Genomic DNA, 24,308 nt, shown 5'->3' on the forward strand with positions numbered 1-24,308 from the left:
AGTAACAGACGATTCAAACCACACACGGGTAAAAACAGCGCAGGCACCATTGTGGCAGACAGGCAGCTGTTACACACGGCGCATAGCCTACTAAGGTTATTTAACCACTTTTTGCAATGCAATGTTTGAACGTCACTTCATATTATAACTTCAAACCAAACGCGGGTGATACGCCTGGTCACTGACGACGCGCGTCGCGCAGTTACAGATCTCATCTTTCCTGCACCTAATGTGAAACATTGAACAGCACGGCCACGATCACAACGGAATGATTATCTATCGGGCTGGCTCTGTTGGATCACTTGATATAACTTTTAACCAAACGTGGGTGAAACAGCGTGCAGCCGCGCACGTAAAGAGTGCACGTGCGCACGCACATGGAGTGGACGGATTGATTGATATACCAAAACAACCCTTGCTTAGCACCTCGCTAAAAGCGTGTGCGCAGGCTACTCTGAGGTGGCGTTATAATAGGAACCTTCTGCCCTTGCCTGGCTGGATTCGTGCGTATGTGTGCGCGTGCGTCATTGCGTGGCCGTTTTCAGTTCGCTATAAACACAACACGATATACAACTGTCTTGAACATAAGCCACACACACACACAGCGGTGAAAACAGCTAATCTAAAAGCTCACAACATCACAGGTTGCAAAAGCCATGAGTTCTCGCAAGCCAAAGCTCACAATTGAGACCGTTTTGGACGCAAATCAACCTGCAAATTGGATCTGTGCGACTGTCCATATATAGGTGTATGTCAAACTGGGGGTCCTTGATACTTTTCAAATGGGGCTCTGTGGGCTAATAAGTGTAAATGTTGCGGTCCTTGCTCTTGCCGTGAAAACATTTCCCTACCATGCATTTGTAAGAATACTTTCATGTTATACTGCTGTTTTTATTCATAAACACACACACACACACACACACACACACACACACACACACACACACACACACACACACACACACACACACACTATACAAGTTGAAATATATCAGAACGGGTAAGGACTAGTATAATATAATCATCTATACCAGGCAGGGCTGCCCACACTTTTTTTACTTCAGAGCTACTTTCAAAACGACCAGCTCATATACCCACCAAATAAAACTATCATCCCATTGGTTTTTATTTTTGGTATTTGACTTTGCTACTGATGATTGTACGCAACAACAAGTATTGCATTGTGTGTTTGAGCTGACAGGCCCTTTTTGATGTCAATCAATCAAGTCATCTCAGGTCATCTCAAGCGGCAGATGCAAAAATCGTTTTTTATATTAAAATTATATATATTTTTAGGGCCATGTCATGTGGTCTACCTGCAAAGCCTTTGTGATCTATACTGGTAGATCCTGATCTACCTTTTGGGCACCGCTTAACGTCAGATCAGCCGTTTTGTCGGTCAGCGCCAAAAATGCTCCCCGACAGCATAATCGGAGCAAATACCGGGCAGTGTGTATGAGCCATAACGTGTTGACTACACTACACTACACTAATAAGGACACATAATAATAACTAATAACCCATCCGTTACTACATGTGGAGTCAACTCCCGCAATTTCCTTCTTCCCATAGTGCGCGGCAACGTAACTCTGGGATGAGCGAAATTCTAGTATATATATAGTTTCCTTTCCAAAAGATTTACAAAAAGCTAAAAACAATGTAAATGAGATGAGTTATTTCTACACCAAACATCCAGATCACATTGAGGTTTTTTTCCAACATAAAGAGATGATGCCGGGCCAAAGTGTTTGGCCACTGGCCAGGCAACTCAAGCTGCACCGAAGAGGTGCATATTACGTCCACAGGATGGATACAAATAAATTGTAGGCATTTCAAGCGATTGGGAACATGGGTCTAGACTTGAGGGAGAGTGAGAGAAGGTGGCATCAGTTCTCCCAGGTGTGAGTAGAAGAGAAGTCACAGTAAGTGTAAGTGACCATAAGAAGCCCAGATGGCAAAGATCCTGCCTGGACAGCCCCTCATCACCACCACCACCAATATCCTACACTGAGCCATCTGTCTGACCAAGCAAATTGTTCGAGGCCAGGCATTTTTCATAGTTGTAACGCCTTCACTCCGTCTCGTCTTTCTTAATGAAATCAGTGAACTGGTAAAGTAGAAGCTTCCATTGTGTTTTAAATTATAAAACGATGCCCGGGAAGAATGCACGTTCCAATGGAGAAAGGTCTCATATGAGAGGTCTCACAGATAATGCAAGTCTGGGGGGGACAAGGGGGCTTCTGTGAGATGCTAACAACCAGCCTTCATGGCTGCCTGAAGCCATCAGAATGTAGATGAACATCTATGGCTGCGATGCTGAGCTATGTCCCACTGTACCGTACCCCAACCCCCCCAGGCCACTGTTAAAGTTTAAGTTCTGCCACCATGACTAAGCAGCGTGGACTTGGCCAAGACCTTCATACAAAAAGAAGGACATCTTTCAGCTCAAATGATGCACCGTCTCTTCAATCAAGGGCTTCTCTTTGTCTTTCAGCTCCCATGTTCTTCTATCCATTACTGTCAGGTGATCAATTTACGGTCTTTACGCTGTACTGTATGTAAACTCATCCATAGGCAGTCACACACACACACACACACCCTGGCACTTTCATTGTAGAAATCACCCTTTGTCAAATATATACACTACAGTATATCACATCCCCGCCTGCTCATTAGCATAGGAGGGACGCAGCAAAGAAATGGGAAGGAAGGAGATAGCAGGGGAAATAAAGAGAATAGGGAATGAGTTGGGGGTTGGGGGTGAGGAAATACAGCTGACCCCGATTCTGCTGTCTGTGTGTGTGTGTGTGTGTGTGTGTGTGTGTGTGTGTGTGTGTGTGTGTGTGTGTGTGTGTGTGTGCTCGCTCTGGTAGGAGGGGGTTGCCAAGCGGCCCACGTGCACTGCAGACGTAACCCACAGTGACAGGACCGTTGCCCTGAACTGCTGCACTTATACTGAACGTACACACACACAAAAGAGGAGGCACCATTTTGAAATGTCGACAAAACTGATACCGTAAACCCCAACAACAAAAACAAAGCGGCCTCTGTCTGTGAGATCTGGGTAGGTTGGCTTTATCAGTGAAATCTGTGCAGCCCTATGGCACCCACCCATGCATGTGAAAAGTGAAAAGAAAAAGTGGCCTACACACAAAGAATGTGTGGAACGTGGCGCTACTATGAGCCAATTCGTATTAACTGTGGGAGGCCAACATATCGAGGAAAACAACCATGCAGCGGTGGTTCTTAAAACTGGGAGAGGACAGAGGTGATCACCAGTTATGCAGATCATGTAACTCAAATCTTTAACCACTTTCAGCCTTTCCGTCCATATAATATATAGCATTCTTGTTGAAAATGTTTAAAACAAGTTTTCCTTCTCTTTTTGTATTATAGCTAACCTACAAGCTCACAATGCATATCATTAATTAGTAATTGGTGGTCTAGGACATCGGCCTCAAAGTCGGGCACTAGACGTGATGGGAGCTTGAAGCACTACCGCCTGCCCACCCCACACTGTAAACAGGACCCCCCAGGGGCAGCAGACCAGTCCAGCGACAACCACTCAAGTAGGGGTACATAAACATGCCTGCTCGGCTGTGAATGCTGGAAGGAACCAACAGGGCCACTTCACTGGTGTATGTTTATTGTTTATGATGGAGAAACTGCCCAACGAGTTGGCAAGCCACACAAAGAACAGATGCCACAGACGAAAAACAGTCTAAGTCCACACTATTTATCCATAATGTATACATGATAGATAAGGGGTCAGGACAACGAGGCCTTTTCGTGGAGGGGTCAGAATGAAATTTGGACTTAAGACTGTTTTTCGTCTGTGGTACTCAATTATTATGTATCCAACAATGAGACAAATGTCTCCAAATACATAACCTGAACATAAAAACGCACTTAAGAGCTAGACATTAATTAAAGACATACATTTTACAAAAAGCAATGACCGTGACGGTGAATGATGAATTATAAACGGAGCCATGATTGGGCAGCGACTACTGGCTCAGTTGGGGAGGATTAAAAGCATTAAGCTAACGTTTTGGCAGGAGACCCCGGGTTGGTGTGCTAAGTAGTAAGTGGGTTAAAGCACACCCTGAGTCTCATAATAATCGCTCTGGCTTTGCACCCCCACTGTCTTCTCCCTCAGACCCCTTTTCCACCGGGGTTGAACCGGTTCGGTTCTTTCTTCCCGCTAAATATTGAACCAGTTCAGAGTGTTTCCACTGAAAATGAGTTGGTTCCAAACCATAAACGTTCGTTCCCAATGTGAACCACAAAACGGTGGTTCAGCTTTGTAATTGCACGCAGCGCTTTGTGAACCGAGACGATATAAGTGGGTGTGTCAGTAGGTTGGAACTTGTCAGTGGGTTGGAACTTGGGAGGACGTCGCAGACACAGTGACACACGCAACAGATATCTTTGAACAAAAATACGTTTACATTAATTGCCAACGCAAACATGAAACGATCCAAACGTATACGGATGCATCGCGATCCAGAATCCAGCTGAGACTTGCGGGGCATTATAATAACTTGTAACCTTGACATCACAACCTCGTGGATACTGTTTACATCGGTTTGTGTTGTGCAACGCCCTCGGGGCGCATGACGGATCCTTCTCTTTCAACATTTTGTGTTGAGGTATAATAGCGCCACCAAATGAACCGGCCGTCAATCTGGTGGAAATGCAGCCGGTTCGCGACCGGTTCGCAAAAAGCACCAAGGTTCGGAACGGCACTGGTTCTGAACCGAAGTTCTTTTGGTGGAAAAGGGGCCTCACTGTCTGCCAGCACCATTTCTGGACAAGTTCAAGAGAGTCCCACAAATGACTTACTGACGGAGGACACTACAAATTGCCTGAAAGAAGACATGCATCACACTTTTCATCAATGGTATTAAATAGCTTTGCCATTATGACTACTTTCCACAACATTTCCCAGGGCTGCCACTGAAAAAATGTGTGCTGTAATACTGAATGTAATCATTGTAATGTGAGGCAGATTGTTGCACAACCATACATCACAGAAACGTTACGGCCCCCACAATGGTTCCCTGGCGTGCACAGACAAATTAAAAGACTATTTTTAAATGTTTGATTTAATTAATAATGTGCTTGACATATGGCATAAAAGACTTAAGAAGAAAGAAACCTGAACCTTTTTATAGCTTTTACAAAATTTTCCACTGTTTTTTCAACTGTAAGGATACAGCATAACATCATCATAACACTAACAGATGCACAGAACAAGTCTTAGATTAACCCAAGTCATTCTGGCCGTTTTTTTACAAGGGTCTGCTACTTCTGCTTTCCCACACCCAGACCAACACCAACGTGCATTCTAGTACATCCCCCTCCCCTCACCAGTCTCCCGCTCCAAGGACATTATACTCCGAGTGTGTACAGTTATAACCTTGCTCTTGTGTACAGTTTTATCACTGTGTACACACACTGTGCCTGCTTAGCTCTTTCAGAGCAAAAATACACATATGGAGTTACTGGAGTACACATTACATAATTTACACTACACACAGAATCACTATCAATGATACATGTTCAATTCCACCCACCCACACACACACACACACACACACACACACAGTGTCGCTAGCCAGACAGCATGGTAATGTTGTAACTGTAATACTATTACATAGCTTGCATGGCTCTACTGTAAAACACACTACTAGTGCTACGGTCCCAGAGAGACCATGCTCCGTTTGGCCTGCCAGACTGTAGCTAGCTAGAGCAAACACTGTACAGTAGGCCCATTGAGACTGGGCTGAAACGCAGGGCTGCACATAGACACTGTACAAACGGAGACAGTAGACAAAGGGGAAGAATGCAGAGAGTAAGCTAGCGCTTTAAACCCAAGCAAATAGCATTAGAAGCTATCCCAAAGGCATTAGATTGGTTTATTTTTCTCACATGCAATTATACAGCACACATGTAAATGCATGGCATAAGTGGGTTAACTCACACAAACTGACATACGATCCCTTCCTCCTAGCATAGTGAAGAGAGGCAGGTGGTGCACACAGGTGAATGGCCAGCCTATTCACAGGACATTATAAAGAAGGGCTTGTCTCTGCAACCAAAAGAGACTTACCGGAGTAAGGTGTGGCTCTGTTCAGTGCACAGTAGCATTGTAAGTGTGTGCATGTGCTTGGGTGCGTGCGTGTGTGGTGTTTGTGTAGCCTAGCTAGCACATGAACTCAGAAAGCTATATTGTGGCACACACAAATGGAAACACGGGATCCAACTAAAGTTCTGTCAACACCTTGCCTTCAGAATCCAGTGGTCACAGCTAACTTTCAGAACCAATCTCTCCTCTCGCACCGAGAACATATGTTTCTAATACAAAGGCAGCGCTGGCAATTTTATGTTTACTTGTTGGTTTCCAGGTCACTGCATGAATCAAACGTTGTGTGTGTGTGTGTGTGTGTGTGTGTGTGTGTGTGTGTGTGTGTGTGTGTGTAGGGGGGGGTCATGATCTATGCTTTGGTCTGAGAGAGAGCAGAAGCGTCGCTAAAAATTGGATTCTTTTTTATTACCATTTTTACTGGTGGAAGATGTGTCCTTCCTGTGTCCCGACTATATTGTGTCCGTTTTCTGTAAAATCAGCTTTCCTCTGTGACCATGAGCAAACTCAAACAGGGAGAAGACAACACTGTATCGTCAATTACACCAATTTGTCTTGCTCACCAACTGAAGGCCCTGTGCGGTCGAAATGGGGATGTGTGGATGTGGGGGTAGGGTCCAGTGTGCTGAAGTGCAAGACTTGTGCCATCATCACTTCTGCTCACAAATCACAGCGTGATCCCCTCAGCCTCTCATCAAAGTCCCATCCTGAACCAACGCAGAGTGCTGTCACAACAAGCTAAATCTGTCCAGAACTCGCCTCTTCGACTCGGTTTGAAGCGTGGCATGAGTCCAGGGTGTGGTTCCAGTGAGATCTTGTGCACACATGTGCACTCCTTTGCACGCATTGTAATTCATGCATGCATGAACAAAACACACAAACACATGGCTTACTCTGTAACCAATCCAAGTGCATATATTAACAGCCGTGGCCAAACTTTTGACTAATGAGAGAAAATTAGTGTATCCAGAGTGATAGCGAAGGGAGAGGAGAATATGCAAGCAAGAAAGAGAAAACAAGAGACACAGCCCAGAGGCTCCCTGCGGGGCCGCCAACATTCCTGTCAAATTCAGACGTGGGAACCACTGGAAAAAATATAAAAAAACACCCCGGCCGGCATACAAGTATGCACGAGTGTTACTGCATATTGGGGAATTTGTAGTACTGTAAAATACTGGAAAGCAGGAATGGAAATGCAGTCAGACATTGGTGAGCTAAAGTGTCTTGAGTTGAGAGCAGTGAGTGAGTTCTAAGGCTCTGTAGAGGACAGACCAAGTAGTTCCCCAAGAGCAAAGGGTGAATTGGAGTGGAGGAGGAGGGAGTGTGTTTGTGTGCTTCGAGTGACAAAGTGCATGGGTCAAGCCAGTTTTATCTACAGGCGGGGTGATAGCGGAGTAAGCGGACGGTGACCTTCAAAATGGAGAGAGAGAGAGACAGAGACAGACACAGAGAGACACCTGGTAACCATACTGTAGGTAGGTACAAGAGACAATACATGCACTCTGATCTTTTTCTTCAGCCTTTCACGTAGCTCCTCCTTCAATGTAATGGGAGATGTGCTGAATGGTTCTGCTGGTGCAAATACATACACCCTCTTCTCTCTCCAGAGAGCGAGCGCGCACACACACACACACACACACACACACACACACACACGCTTTCTTTCTCTCAGTCTCTCTCTCTCTCTCCAGGGGATTCCGTCAGATTTTCTTTTCTCTCTCCAACAGGTGTTTGTTGGCTATCTAATTTCAAGCCCAAACCTGAGCCACAGGAGGACCAGACGGTCTTAAAGAGTTGGACCACTGAGGTCATGGGGAAAAGTGAAGAAGAAAAGGTGGGGTGGGGCCAAGTCGCCCGTGTGAACGGAGTGAAAGGAGGAAGGAAGAGGTGAGGTGAGGTAGAAGAGGGGAAGACAGCATGTGGGTCTGTTTAGGATCTACTGACAGAACTCCCTCCACCTTCTTTCATCCATCTCCCTCCCTCCTTCTTTCCATCATATGCCTCCCCCACCTCCTCTGCCATGGGCCAGCCGTTACTCTCCGTCTGCATTATCACCTCATCCATCTCTCTCCTCAACAATAACAGGTTCTGCCGCTGTGCAGCGAGAGAGAGGACTAACTTCTGTTGCTTCCTTCTTTCCCTCCATCACTACTCCTAGGGGACAATAGAAAGGCTGTCACTGCTGCACACTTACACAAAACGATAACAAACTCACACTGGGAAGGAAAAATATATATAACTTTATTCATCATTAGCTGCAGCTCCACAAGTAGGCCTTCACACATGCGTGCGCACACACACACACACACACATGGCCACACACTCATCTTACTATGAAAAAAACAAAGAAACAACAAATGGTTCATGTGTTGCTCAGAAATCCCCCTAATTTCTCGCTAGTCGCTATCTTCTAGTGGAATGCCGGCGCTCAGCTATGCCGCCACAATAACAGCAGCACATTAGCATACCATTCCCTTCTTTTGTCGCAAAAGGAACCCTCCAACCTCGCACGGAATTGGCCCACGTAACAGCCTCCACCCCGGCCCCTCAGATCTGATTTGGAAATGAGAAGGGGAAAGCAAAATTGACCTTCTGATAGAGTACCATAAAAATGAAATAAGTTAAAAAATTGTCCGAATGGCATTTGTGGAATGACCGCACGCTACACTCAATTAGCATGAAAACAATGACTCCACAGTTTGCAGTTGTGGCGGCAGATCTGTGCTATGAGGAGGTACAGGGAGGGACCATGCATATGCCTCTCTACACACATTCCTCAGTGGAAGAGAGTGTGTGTGTGTGTGTGTGTGTGTGTGTGTGTGTGTGTGTGTGTGTGTGTGTGTGTGTGTGTGTGTGTGTGTGTGTGTGTGTGTGTGTGTGTGTGTGTGTGTGTGTGTGTGTGTGTGTTTGTGTGTGTGTGTGTGTGCGTGTGTGTGTGTGTGCCTGCCTCAGAGAAAGACAGGAAAAAGAAGTGGATAATTAAAGAGAAAGAAACAGATAGAACGAGATAAGAGAAAGTGTGTGAGTGTTTCAGGGCACGAAGGTCACCAACAGAAAAACATCCTGAAAGACAGAGGAAGTGGAAACATGCAAATCTATTTCAATGTTTCCTGGTGCCTAGTGGTGGTGTGTGTTACACCCTTTTCCCTGCTGCAGCTTCTCCAACATACAACAGCTGGCTGTGTGGGGTAAACCGACTTCCTCTCCAGACAGAACTAATCTAACTATCTTGATGACCAATGAGGGGAGAAAAATGTCTGAGTAATCAGCTGCATCGTCTTGGCATTGAGAGGTCAGCTAGCATTTATACTTGGATAAGCACCGCAGAAGTGTTTTACGCATGTCCTATGAGCCAGCCTTTCCTGTATATCGATCTCCGGCATGTCAGAAGCCTTAGTCCTGCTTTACTCAGTGCCCAATGCCAATGGTCTGAGTCACTAGAATACTGATCCCTGACCACATACTCACTTCCTCAGACCTCCTCCACACATACTCACTTCCTGTCCAAACCGTGACCTCTGAACACATGTACAGCAGAGAGAGCCGCAGTGAGTAAGAAGCCAACAATTCTGCTCCCAATGGCCCAGGCCGTAGCGTAACGGTCTGGGCACCGGACTGGTAATCCAGTCGCAGTGTGCCGCGGGTTCGACTCCCGGACCCGACACGGCCTTTACTGCATGTCTTCCCCCCATCTCTCTCCCGTTTCCTGTCAGCCTACTGTCTGTCCCTTCAAAAATCAATAAAAGGCGTAAGCCGCAAAAAAATATCTTAAAAAAAAAAAAAAAAAAAAAAAAATCTGCTCCCAATAACATACACATTGAATTTCAGGTGTGGTGCTGTGCCTAGCAGCAACAGTGCTTTTCTTACTACTTTACAAACTCAAACCCAGAAGACAATCAAAAAGGGGATAAATACGCTTCTTTCAAAGTGAAGGAAAGGGTCACTATTTCATGTAATGAGCTGGTTTGCAAAACACCTTCACTGTGGCAATGATTCATCGCATTGAATGAGAAATGACAAAACACTGATAAGGGACTCGCTTTCTGTTCGCCTATTGGTATGGTTTCATACATAACACAAGTATGGAATGATAAACTGTAAACCATATTTGGACCCAAATATACCACTGCTGGTCTAGGAGTCTAGAGCCTTCCCAATTTGCAGTTATCATTTCCAATGATAACTTTTAGGTAAACAAGACTGGACACCATCATGGGCAATATCTATTTAAAAGTTAAAGTTTTGACTTGATAGGTGACTACTACTTTCATGAAAGTTGTGCATTCAGGCCAAAAGGCATCGTCTAAAACAGACAACAAGCGAACTGTTCACTTGACAGAGGATGACGGTCAAGTCCATATGTGTATGTGTGTGAGAGGGGCGCGCGCACACACACAGGGCTAATTCACTCCTCCTCGCTCCATAAAACAGACAGAGTAAATCAGCTGTTTCCTTATTCTTTCATGCCGGATTTCCTCTTCAAGAACCTTTCTCCTCTGGAAGTGTATGACAGAGGCCTTGGTGGGGGGGAGGGGGGGGGAAGAGAGAGAGAGAGAGAGAGAGAGAGAGAGAGAACACACAAGCTCCACCTGTCAGTCATGACCCCTATCTGTGAAGACTCAGTTAGGGGCAGACATGGAGCAGGTGTAATAACATGGATGTTATGCCACTTAAAACAGCAGCAGAGAACACCCCCTTTTCTACAGGCAAAGGAAACACAGGAAGGGTACAAAATGAAGAAGAGACATTGAAAACACAAGGTAGCGCCTGCCTCATTCTCAGTTGCATGACAATTCATATTTAGGGTGGTGGCAGGGTTGGAATGCCTTGCATGTTTGCAGAACAAAGGCTATCCTCAGAGATCAGCATGCATGATTTGGGCTCCTGTCATCTGTGGCCTTTTGCTGAGCTGAAAGATCTTTTAGTATCAGCAGTACTGTCTGAAATAGGCTTGTGGGTTAGGTACACAAACACACAGAGAAGACCTCACAATGTTACTGAAAGGAACACATCAAAAGACTCCTGGGGAGTTTAAGCTTGTCCTGGAATCCTGGATCATTCAAGGACAAATCCGAATGCGGCCAGTTATCTAAGTGAAGGTCAGAGTCAACGTTTCAAATTCAAACTTGAGAAATTGGAGATAACACGAACAGAATGCCCTGTACTCCTGTCCTCATGTCTTTGAGATGGTTCCCTGAGCTTTATACCTAGGGTTAGGGTTATACTACTAGGCCTATATCATCCATTAAAGCAATTCACAGTTGGCACATGAATTAAGTTCTAATCTGCCTAGGCCAAATACTTGCTTGATCTGAAACAGAGTAACGTCCACAATTCACTAAACGAAGACACATATGTAGGCAAGTGCAAATAACTTCTTTGTGGGTCTGTATAAATGCTTTGTAGAATGTCTACTACTACCCTGTAAAATGTCCAATACCCTGTTTAAGTGCTTTGTGAGTGAATGGCAGTGGTGAGGCATGCCTCTCTCTCTTCCCTTATGCTGCCACTGCGGGCCAGGGGGAGGACGCAGGCCGACCTGTGGTGAGAAAGGCCTACTCAACATCTGTGTTTATCCTCTAGCTAAAACCAACAGGCTATATTTACCCCAGTCAAATAGCCCCAGCACAGAGGAGTTTAAAAAGGAGGGAAATATCCTGGGCAAAGACCTGGTCTCATCTGCGTCAGGGAAACCCAGGCAATCGGTCTATTATCACCTCTAAGATGTGGATCTTCTTGATCCTCCCGCTTTCCCCTCAGCAGCGAGAGTGAGATGGACTTACCTACAGTAGCATAGATTAGAATCAACACAAACCATCAGTGCACTGCATATACTGCTCATCCTCTTCCTGGGAGTGAGACATATATTAACAAATATCTCTGAGGGAGTTAATGATGCAGTATGTATATCCTGATGGAATTGTAACTGATTCGGACCAGGGTTGGAGACCAACCCCTATGTACCACTTAGGCAGGGAGGGAACGTGCTTGGCCAGGGGAAAATATATTGGGCGTATAAGCTTCAGGCACTTGTCTGCCAACAGGTGTCCTACATGATATTAGGGTCTACATTTCTCAATAGAAGAGTAGGGACTGGGAGACCAATATATTGTATTTTACAACATTTAACATAATCTACCATAAAGATTATTTAAGTGTATTATTCATTAAATTCAAATAAGTTCTGAATTGCAGCTTTAAAAGAGATGCCGGAGCAGGACTGGATAGCTAGTTAGAGACTAGTAGAGAGGGCAGAGGGCAGGGCACCTACCTAGGAAATGTTTTATAGCTGCACAGGGGGTCGTAAAGCACAGACTCATTTCAGGAAACACTGCACTCTTCTTACTATAAATCTCTCTAGCCTCTTGACACTGCTATACATGTTGAGTGAGTTATGGACAAGAGCCTCAAGGAAAACCAATACATCAAAGAGATTAGTATGAAGCAGTGATACTGTAGGTGGTCGAAATGTCATTGCATGTCATGCCTGCCTGGTGTGGCAGTGGTAGCACTAGCAGTACAAGTTGCTGGTTAACCCATCTCTACAAGTAACGGACTTGTGTGTCAATGTGAAAACAGGGAGCAGGGAGAAAAGACATTGACATTAGAGATAGCACACACAGGACGACATACACCAGATGGTATCCTTAGCCAAAGGCATGTCTCTTCATTACCTATGCCGATGCAATGGACCTTATTTGATGTGTGTGTGTGTGTGTGTGTGTGTGTGTGTGTGTGTGTGTGTGTGTGTGTGTGTGTGTGTGTGTGTGTGTGTGTGTGTGTGTGTGTGTGTGTGTTGACAAGCAACTGCCAATTGTTTATTTCGGTTAACCTTTATTTAACTAGGAACCAATTGTTTATTTGCGTTAACCTTAAACCTTTATTTAACTAGGAATCCTCCAAGTCCAAGCATTATTTGTCGTGTAAAGCGTGTCACGGGGTCGAGTCCTGATCCCCATCTCTCCCCATTTCCTGTCACACTACTGTCTAGCTATCAATAAAGGCATAAAAAGCCTCCAAGAATATTTAAAAAATAATACATTCTTTAAGTTCTAAGCTAAAAAAAACATCCGGAGGGCTCAAACTGAGTCTCACTCTCATGGTAAAGACCAGAAAATCTGCCTGAAATACATCTCACGTGGGATCCGTGTGATGTACTTTGAATGTATATCAAGTAAAGTGCAGATTCAGGCTGAGCACACAGTGGAGACACCTTTGAATCACCTCGTATAGACTGTAAACACAAGAGAATACAACTGCAGTGCATACCTACCTGACAGAAAGAAAGGGAAATGAGTCATCTATTCTACAATATGTGTTCATGATGTAGTGTTTATAAAGTGGTAATTATTACCACTGTAAACACTACATAGAACTCAGGTGGCCCAATACAGTCTGCTTTGCAAGGAAAATACTAAAATATACATACTCCGTCTGAACAGTGGTTGCATTTTGCCCGCCTGTGTCTGGGTCATGGCCATGGGGCCTTCCTGCGTGCTTTGCTGCAGTTGAACACTTTGACCCACTGGTCTTCGAGCTACTGGTCTCATGACATGAGCCAACCTCTAGGAGCTACAAACACATCTGTAATCCCTCCGAGTGACCATAAACACATCCCATCGCAAAAAATGGAAAACCTCTATAAGTCCATTTGTTTATGTATAAGACTTTTAAGGATCAATTTAGTGGTAGTAAATAATAGTCAAATTACCCAGTGCCACACACACTTGTGTTGTCTCTCTGTTGTATCCTACTGGCTCAATGCTAGTGAGGACGGAGCCCCCACCGGGAGGACATAGAGCCTGTACCGCCACGAGTAGATGCTCAACAAAGCCGAATGCAACACCTGGATTCGAACCCCTAGGACTTCGCAGTGGTGGGCAGGTACCACTGTGCCACCCAAGCTTTATTATTCAAATATAGTGAATATAACGTGTAAGTTTAAAACATCTGCCGTTCCGCACACAAATTGTATTAATGCTGCAACATTTCGACCTTACAGATCTTCGTCAGGCAAATGTCTATTGATAGCGAGCAGTTTCTTTCATGCAAATCAGTCCAGCGGTTTACATTACAACATTAGCTCTGGACACACACCATCACAGACACACACAAACCCTGTCTAGACGATTAGCCTCTTGCAGAGCAACACTGTAAATACATAGCATCAAATAACATAACATTTAAACGAATTAGAACAAACATAAAAAGGAATTCATTAAGGGAATTAAGTATGGTTACAAAGCATAGCACATATTTACAACCATTGAGTGGGAACATTAAATGAATGAATAGGCTTGGGCTGTATTGAAGTTTCTGTAGTGTGTCAAGTTCTTTCAACAGTAGATGAATATGGCCTGGTAACTTCCCTTATTGTGGGCCATAAGGGAAGTGAAGCCATAAGGGAAGCCATTAATGCTTAATTTAATATTGCATTGTCTGTACATGGTATGTGATTTAGACTTTCAGGTCATTTTAACATCCATCCCCTTTAACATCCATCCTCTTATTCAAAAAACGCACAACATTTACATAATGACCCGTCACCCGCACACCGTCTGCACTTGCAATATGAACACTTTAATTATTTAAACAACATTTCGGTCAAAGACCTTCTACAGGCATCTGACATCTATCCACCTTACAGTGTGGTTAGTGTAAGATACCCATATCACAATGATGATCCTTTTAGAAATCACAAAAGATTCTCCATCACTGATCTGAACAAATGTAAAGTGAAGTCTGCAGAATGCAGACCCTCCTGGCCATTAGCTTTGGCATTCAAAAATTCACACACTGTAGTATGTGTTGTCGTAATATGATTTCCTTCTCAATTCAAGAAGGAAGATACTATTTTTGTCCTTGCAGCAGCTGGTATTGGTGTGACACCAATGATCTGTACTAAAAGAACCCACTGTTCTCAGTAACAGGCAGGTTGGTGAACATGGCCATTTTCCTCTCAAAAGTAGCATAACCAAGTTAAGCTACTTAAGCATGGGCCTGATTACAGTTATTGTATTAGTTACGGATAGGACACAAGCAGGATAAATGCTGAGCGCTATAATGTCTTCCACCATGATGGATCAATTATTCTTATATTTGACTTGTAATTTCCTGGGGCAGAAAATATAGCAGCTGGCAGGCAGCATCTTCATTGAAAATGAGGACTACTACAAGGGCGCATGCTGGATGAACTTGTTATTACTGGCCGAAAATAAGGCATCGGCTTTAGAATGGGTACAGTAAGTACAGTATGCATGCCCGCACAGGTAACATGATGATCGATCCTCCATTCATACATTCATAATTTCAAAAATAATGAATGACACACTTCCTTTCTCAGACAGAATGCACCATGTTGTTCCAAATTCCAATGCAAGAGCTGTATGAATCTAAATTCCTGTAAAACCGCAGGGTTCAGACCGTTTTCTGTGCAGCACAATGAAACAAACCCTCTGTCATGGCAACTTCCGATTGCAGCACAACTATTCAAGATTCAAAGCTCGTCCAAGCTAACTAGCTGGCTAGGATACACTCCCCAACTCAAGAGACAATGGTCCCATTGTCTGGAACTTGTAGTTTTGCTGGGCCTTTACAACTGCGATACTCGGATGCGAAAAAACTACAAACCCGAAGTCTGCATAGAAATACGCGCATGCGCAATGGCGTCCTGGTCGATCAGGAAGGCTGGATCGAATCATTTCTAATTAATGCATTAATAATAACGGATGTATAATAACTCCATATGTGTGATCTATAACAAGCTTATGTAGAGACCAGTGGCGAGGAGCCGTACCCATTGCATTCATGACACGCAGGACGCAGGGTGAAAACTGCACCGTAGAATGAAAGCTTGTTGCCCGAAGAAGTTGGTCGGCTCTGACTCACAGCTCACAGCCCAATGTACCCCGTAGTACGACAGGATTGCTTTCTGAAAAGAGCTGCTCTACAAGCCAACAACGCGTCGATAGCTTGCAGATAAGCTCTTTTTGTCAAGCGACACCCTCGCAAAATGGAATTGACTCTTCACTTTTCAACGTTGTCTATGTCTAGTGCTGTTAAATCAGACATAGACACACACACACACACACACACACCACAAGAGCCCACTTACCGTATCCAATGAAGCTCCCTTTCTTTCCGTTCGACTTACATCCCGTGGAAATAATGTACGCACCGCCTGTAGAAAAAAGAAACATTCAGTTCCCTTGATGTTTCGACTGTGCCCGTGTGCCGGGGCCTCAGCATAGCCTCAGTGCCCTGCTGCTCGCCGGCGCCGCTCGAGACGTTGCCAAGAATGCTGAACAGAAACCACCACCACCGTGGACGGAGCTCCACTCCGCCTCCACACTGCGCCTGTGCAAGCATGCTGCATGCGCCATGGTCATAGTAACACATAGGAGGCGCTATTCTACCGTTTTCGATTACTTCCCTGTCTCACTCATTATTATTATTAACTAATGAAGAGCACAACCTTGTGGTTGTCAGGCATGACATTCACATTTAAAGGTACTGTAGGTGTAAGTTATATACAAATACATCATAATAATTATTATTATAATTAATACATTAATTAATATAATTATTAAATATGTATTATTATATAATATTTAGCCTTATAATATGCACTGAAAGTATAAAATGTCGCAATCTATCATGGTTCTGTTACTCTGTATAATGATATTGTAGGCAAGTGTATTACTTATATACACCAGCAATGCTATATTCCATTTCCAACCGAGAGACACCTGGTGGGAGAAGAACGTTCTTGTTCTGCATTATGCAGGATGATTGTGGGCCTATAGGGTGTATACATCTGGTCTGTCTGTCTGTATACTTAAATATCTTGTGTCATGCATCAGTCAGGATGATAGTGTAGGCCTATTATTATTGTGATGTTACTCTTCTGTATTTCTATGCCCTATCTGTAACTTGTACTGATTTCCCCCCAAATGGATCAATAACGGTATAGCTATAGCTGTATTGAGTTTGTGCTTAAAATGTACTGTAAATTCTACAAACTGTTAATACATATTTCAATCAATCAATCAATCTGTGAAAGGGAAAGGGAAGCGGAGACCATGACCAAAGGCAGACTAACAGCTAAATATATTGTAGCAGCCTTGTGTCCATCCTAGAATTAAGGAGAATAAATAAGGCTTTCTGATTAAGAAGGGAGATAGATATTAAGATAGATAATAAGACAAAACCCTGAGAAAGAGGAAAGGGATCCCCTAAACCTGAGTTTTCTTTATTAACCAGCAGATGTCAGTATAGCCATACGTGTGTGTGTGTGTGTGTGTGTGTGTGTGTGTGTGTGTGTGTGTGTGTGTGTGTGTGTGTGTGTGTGTGTGTGTGTGTGTGTGTGTGTGTGTGTGTGTGTGTGTGTGTGTGTGTGTGTGTGTGTGTGTGTGTGTGTGTGTGCGTGCGTGCGTGTGTGCGTGCGTGCGTGCGTGCGTGCGTGCGTGCGTGCGTGCGTGCGTGCGTGCGTGCTTATATATATATATATATATATATATATTTTTTTTTATAGGCTATCAGCTAGTCGTAGTGATCAGTGACGAACTACATTGCCCACAAGCCAATAGTTTTGCCGAGTCCCATTCTAATTGGATGTTGGATTCTCACCAGTGTTCCGTCAATTTCAATAATCTTTACGCGCTCGTCAAGTACCCTACATAAGCATGTGATTTCCGTTTGGAGTTCTTCAAATTAAGAGGATAGTGCGCTTATCATATTATTTTAAAGGTTTCTTGATGAATAGCCTGACAATTAGGTTACTCCAATGGAATGGAAATGATCTGTAGAATCTTGAATATGCTGTTTAAACAAAGGTTTTGATTTATTGATTGAAATATTTATTAACAGTTTGCAGAATTACAGTACATTTCAAGCACACACTCAGCGAAAATAATTTAGTCCCTTGTTTGTAAATATAGATATGTGTACAATATACATATAAGATATGTGTGGGAAAACAATGTTAAAATAAACAAGTAAGACGCGCAAACGCGTGAAGCGAACGCAGCTCGTGTGTGTGTGGTTGTGTGTGTGTGTGTGTGTGTGTGTGTGTGTGTGTGTGTGTGTGTGTGTGTGTGTGTGTGTGTGTGTGCTACAGCTGCGCCCTGTGTGTGTGTGTGTGTGCTACAGCTGCGCCCTCTGGTGGCGGGCGGGTGGTGTAACAGCGGGACAGACACACAGACATTCAGCCCTTGCTGTCATAGTAAGTGGCTCACTGCGTTCGCAACCAATATGATTATGAGTGAGTGCAAACTGAAACTGTAAAGTCTAATGTTGATGGAGATGGATTCCATCCTGTGTCCCTTTTATGCACAAGTAGGCTACACACACACACACACACACTCACACTCACACACACGCACACGCACACGCACACACACACACACACACACACACACACACACACACACACACACACACACACAGACACACACACACACACACACACACACACACACAATCAAAGATAATCGTTTACAGCTGATTATTTCGCGCTACGCAGTATCTCGCGTTGCGCTGCGCCAACTCGGATCGTGATAAATCATAACAACTTGCGCGCTCTGCTTGCTTTGTTTTAATTATTATTATTGCTATTATTTATTATTTATTCTTTATTATGATTTTAAATAAACGTAAATAGACAAACAACTAATATTAGTCAATTTGGTCTTATTTTGAAGTTCACTGATCGGAAGTTAAATGCTTACAAAGGGACGACTTGATAAACGGGTTAAGATTATTTAAACTGACGGAACACAGACAGTGGTCTTCTCTTACCTTGGAAACCATCATATAAACCTATCTAACAAAACGGGGTGGGGGAAAGCAATGCAATGCCAGACTAGACATAGCGCGTTTACCAATCCAATAGGGTCAGATCAGTGACAAATGAAGCACTGTCGTATTCGAACGGTAGCCTACCCCGCCGACCCCGGTGTATTTGGATGCAAAAGTCAGACTGACAGCTGGGCCCACGGAATGGCACATATTTTGGAGAGAAAGGCTATTTGATTACAATGGACAACAGGTTAACGGACTGATCAACGGGAATATAGGGATCGCAAAGGCATTTATTTTTCAGAAATTCTATTATGGACGCTGATGGTCCCTACTCGGATGCAATTACACGCCCATGCGACGATGTCGGTGGATGGGGCTGCCTTCAGTGTCCAGGTTAGGCTACAGCAGACATGCAAATAGGCTATGAATCAAGCTACCTATACCCATTGAAACGGGTTTTGCAAGATCAAGGAATATTAAAAATAAATTAATTAATAATAATAATAATAATAATAATAATAATAATAATAATAATAATAATAATAATAATAGTAATAATAATAATCGTTATTATTTTAGGATTATTGCGTGATAATTTAACGCTGATGGTCCTAAAAATAATTTCCGATCCTTATTCATAATTTCATATCGGACTGGGATCAGGCTGTAATTGTGACGGCAATTGCAATGTCTCCTCTCTCGCCAGTTCAATTGAAAACACCCCAGTCGTAGGCTATCCTGTTTATCATGGCTTCAGGAGCAGGACTTGAAATTGTAGAATAATGACAATTAAGTCGATGACATTTCCGTTTATATTTAACAATGCTTCAAGGATATTATATTATCAGGCAATGGCGCGTAATACGTTATGGGAATAATCTCAAGACTAGCTACGTCTAGGCTACGTGTTTAAAACAAATTATTATCCTGAAGTCGACCATCCACGCTGCTGATAGAAATACAGTAGGCCTACTTGAGGCCACACCAATGGGGAAGGTCGCAGGTGATCTTTGTTGTGATCTTACTGACATGATGATGTTGCTACTTCAGCATCCCTGCCTTTTTGTTAACATGGATGAGACATTAAACTGGCTTATAGTTGCATGTAGGATTTATAGTTCTGGGCCTGCATGGCTAGCTTGTCAGAATGTAGGGCAATATAAATACAGGAGAGATATAGAAACCACAAGCCTGATATGGTGTGTGCTGTAAACCTATCTGTGGTTACAATGAGTTACGCTTATGAGGATTTTACTTTATTTGTGTATTTATTTATTGTTGCATTGACAGCATTGCTTCTTGTCAATATTAGCAGATGGATAATTTACATCTGTTAATAAGTGACATTGAGACAGTACTAAAATTAGTAAAAAAAATAAAAAATAAAAATGGCCATTTAAAAAGTATTGGCCATTTGCTATCCATCAGACAAAAATAAATTGAAGGACCTAAAATTGTCAGGGAACCATTAACTATTACTTAAACATTCAATTATAAATATAAGAACATTTCTCCCCCAAAAAAATGGCATTTTTGTAAGAAATGTAACTATGTGTTTCAGAAAGATTACTAAACAGTTTTACTGACTTTTACTGTAATGCTGTTAACAGCTAAACACAGTATTCAAAATTAAGACTCTTTCTCAGGGATATCCTCATGGATCTGCTGTACTGATGAACATTGAACTTGCTTTTGGGAATACATGTCAATTACTAACTGTATCATAGCAAATGTGGTGACACAATTTGGAACTGTTTCAGCAGCGAGACAGGTGATGGGAGAGAGGAGCTGCAGTCCTCTGATCCATTGATCCCATCTCTCCTCTGGTCAATGGGCCCTGCATGGATGCCTTGCGTGAGTTGACAGAGGGTAGGCCTACAGCGGCGACCAGCAGCCGGACTGCCATGGAGCCATACGGCAGAGTGAGCAGCACAACCGCCCCCCTGCCTTGCACCAGCTGTGGGGGCTGCTGCTCCCCTCCTCCCCCTTCCCTCATCCCCCCTCAGCATCTCTCTTCAAACATCACTTCCTCCCCCATGCCCCCAAATATGACACCCCCACCCCCGATGTACCCTGCCCCAGCCATGCAAGTGGAGAATGGCAGCAGCTGGACTTCGTACACCATCTCTTCCTCGGGCTCCCCAGACTCCCACCATTGCCACCATGGTGTTGCCACCAACCCCAACCATTACTGGACGGCAGTGTTCGACTACGAGGCCACAGCAGATGAGGAGCTAACCCTGCGACGCGGGGACCTCCTGGAGGTCCTCTCCAAAGACTCCAAAGTTTCCGGGGACGAGGGTTGGTGGACAGGCAAGATCCAGGACAAGGTGGGCATCTTCCCCAGTAACTATGTTACGAGGAGGGATGCAGGCAACTACCCACAGCTGCCCCCTGGGGGGCTGGTGGCAGGTGGGGTCGGGGTGGGTGTGTGCCCCTTGGAGATTGACTTCACGGAATTGGTGCTAGAGGAGGTGATTGGAGCAGGTGGGTTTGGAAAGGTATATAGGGGCATGTGGCGGGAGGAAGAGGTGGCAGTGAAGGCTGCCAGGCAGGACCCTGACGAGGATATCAGTGCCACAGCGGAGAGTGTGCGACAGGAGGCCAGGCTATTCTGGATGCTACGCCATCCCAATATCATCTCTCTGCGGGGAGTCTGCCTGCGAGAGCCCAACCTGTGCTTGGTGATGGAGTATGCCAGAGGTGGGGCACTGAACCGGGCCCTGGCAGGAAAGAAGGTGCCTCCAAGGGTTCTGGTGAACTGGGCTGTCCAGATCGCCACAGGGATGGACTACCTGCATAATAAGACATTTGTACCTGTTATACACCGAGATCTGAAGTCCAGTAACAGTAAGTATAGGCCTACTCATTAACAACTAAGTCACATTGAATCCACACTGTATACTGACATGATTCTGTCTATTTATAGTCTTGCAAAGGTTAAGTCCATTAAAACCACCCTCCAGTTAGGTTAACCTAAAACCCAGTATGATGATTAAGTTGACAGTACAATCCAGTCCTCTGTTTAAATTTATGCTGTTGTGCTGGCTTAGTTCAGTGTTGTTTCATAGAATTCTGGTAATTATTTTGGGGGTGTTTGAGACTCTGACTCATAGCAGTAAATCTTGAGTACTAGAGAGTGGGTCTCCTTCTGCCATCTTTCCTCAGCCTGCACGGTACCTCCTCCCCATCCTCCTCCTTCTGCCTCCCCTCCTCAAGGAGAGCAGTTCTGCTCTGCAACTCACTGTGCTATTTTTGGTCTTTTGTGCTACTTGCTGTTTAAAGACGCAGTTGCAGTTGTGGGATGCATCAAAGAAATAATATGGTGTGTGCGTTTAACTGTGTGTGCGTGTGCATGTGCGTGTGTGTGTGTTTATCTTAAGTGGCATGACTGATGGGGGATGGGGTGTATAAATATGGGTAGAGTGCATGGGATGCTGACTACAGGCCTTTTTTAGAAGTAGATAGCTTGCAGTGGCTGAAAACACTGAAAACAACATATCTGCTAAAAGGTCGACTAACCTTCTGCCTATCTCAGTAGTTCTGAAATCTCTGATGTGAAGAGCATTCTTGTGTCTATCGGCTTCATTTTCTTTGTTATATAAACAGTACACACACCCCATTATACCCATTACCTTCTCCTTCTTTCCTGTTCCCTCCCCCTCCACGTTGCTCTTAACAGTGATGATGAGGCTCAGATGGGTATTGGACAGCGAGGCCTTGGCAACAGCACCACAAGAACTGCCTTGCCATGGTGACACGGGTGTTGCTGTGTTGTTGAGTCATACAGCCGTTAGTTTCTGTCAGTTGCAGTGCAAAATGTCCCTTTTGCTTAAAGTTATGAAAACAACAGAGCTGAAAACCGGAAGGCGTACAAGGGCTGTCCTTCTCCTATAATGCTTCTTACTGCAAAAGAGCACTAATCTGTGGCGCCCACTGGCCAAGTGGTCCAGGCACATGCCACATATAGGCTCTGGCCTGACAGTGCATTGCGTGTTTGAGTCCCACTCATGACGACCTTTGCTGCATGTCTCTCCCCTTCTCTCCTTCCCACTTTCCTGTCTGTCTTCACTACTTACTATTAATAAAGGCAAAAAGCCAAAAACAAATCTTAAAAAAATAAAGAGCACTAATCTCTGATTCGCTATACTACTATGTAATAATGATAACCAGAGGTATATTTGTGTTACACGGTAATGCCCATCAGGAGAGAAATGGTGGAAAGTATAATATCAAGGAGGAGAGATGAGGGGAGAGCAAACTTGGGGACTGGGAAGAGTGGAGAGATGTGAAGCAAGAGGAGAGGGATGGGACCGAACAAGAGAAGGAGAGAGAGGGGGGATAAACAGTGGTTCATCACAGGTTAGAGTTACACCTCAGCTCATTGTCCCGGTGCGCTGGGCTCAGGTATCCTCTTCAAACCACCAACTGCTTGGCATCGCGGCGGTTACAGAGGAGCACAGGCCCCCAAGCCTCTCTTGTGTCTTCCATCACATTGTTGGGGGGGCTCAGTAAACTATTCAGAGCATTATGATACATATAGTAGACTGAGACTATGAGACAGTGCTGCAGTGCTATGAGTTATACAGGAACAACAACAAAAAATATATAAATGTCACACCTATTTATTTGGGATAGTTGTTGCTATGTACAGTAAAAAGTTTATTATATTATTTCAGGTCTAAATGCGTTTCTTTGGGATTCTTTCTTGTAATTCAATTCAATAGGGGGTATCAGTGGAAGGTGTTTCAGGCACCTCAGTTTGATTGTGCATGTTTGTTCAGAGAGTAGTGAGTGAGTGAGTGAGTCTGTATAACTGGGATAATCTGATTATGGTGACCTCCTTGGAGCCATGTCACAGTGCGTTTGTGTGTTGGAAGGTTGCTGTCCTCAAAGTCATTATAAGCCTTATAGCTGTTACCCTGATCCTCTAGGCCCACAGTGCACACAACACTAGCAAACATTAGTCCTTTTGGGTTTTAATGTAGAATTAAAAACCCTTTAAAATAGGAGCCTAAGGATATCTATATTTGGCCTACTCTCTGTTCAGTCTTTTGAGCAACATTTGGTTCCATGTGTAGAAACTTTATTTTTGAGGGGTAATAGCCCCTCCAATGTCCAGCTTTTGTTGTATGTGCACAAGATGAATGGACAATTTTGAGTCTTCGTATAAACACAAACATTGTGTAACACAATAATTGAAGACAAAGGTGAGGACGCAAATTCGGATTGGCCGGAATGAGATGATTTATGATGTACGTCGACAACTTCACACGGGTGTGATTTTACTATAACACACAACTTTGTCTGGTCATGCAAGTATAGTGCCAGCTAATTAGAAACCTGAGGTCATTTACTT

General features: G+C 44.1%; 2 protein-coding genes across 3 annotated transcripts in view; one reads left to right on the forward strand and one right to left on the reverse strand.

The window, feature by feature from the left end:
* sipa1l3 (signal-induced proliferation-associated 1 like 3) overlaps window positions 1–16,455 on the reverse strand; it is a 75,900-nt gene extending 59,445 nt beyond the window's left edge. The window contains 1 exon segment of the mRNA XM_083773987.1: window positions 16,263–16,455. The gene's annotated coding sequence lies outside the window, so the exon portion shown is untranslated.
* Window positions 16,456–18,981: 2,526 nt separating this feature from the next.
* The window catches only part of map3k10 (mitogen-activated protein kinase kinase kinase 10), a 41,546-nt gene continuing 36,219 nt past the window's right edge, over window positions 18,982–24,308 (forward strand). Inside the window, exons 1-2 of one of the 2 annotated variants that reach the window (XM_083772657.1) lie at window positions 18,982–19,342; window positions 20,710–21,799. In XM_083772657.1, coding sequence (XP_083628783.1) covers window positions 20,791–21,799 — 1,009 coding nt within the window. In that variant the 5' untranslated portion in view covers window positions 18,982–19,342; window positions 20,710–20,790. The remainder of the gene's footprint in view (window positions 19,343–20,709; window positions 21,800–24,308) is intronic. The other variant, XM_083772658.1, reaches the window with a different exon arrangement.

The sequence above is a fragment of the Protomyctophum parallelum genome, assembly GCF_964188405.1.
Source record: "Protomyctophum parallelum genome assembly, chromosome: 9".
NCBI classification, from domain to species: Eukaryota; Metazoa; Chordata; class Actinopteri; order Myctophiformes; family Myctophidae; genus Protomyctophum; species Protomyctophum parallelum.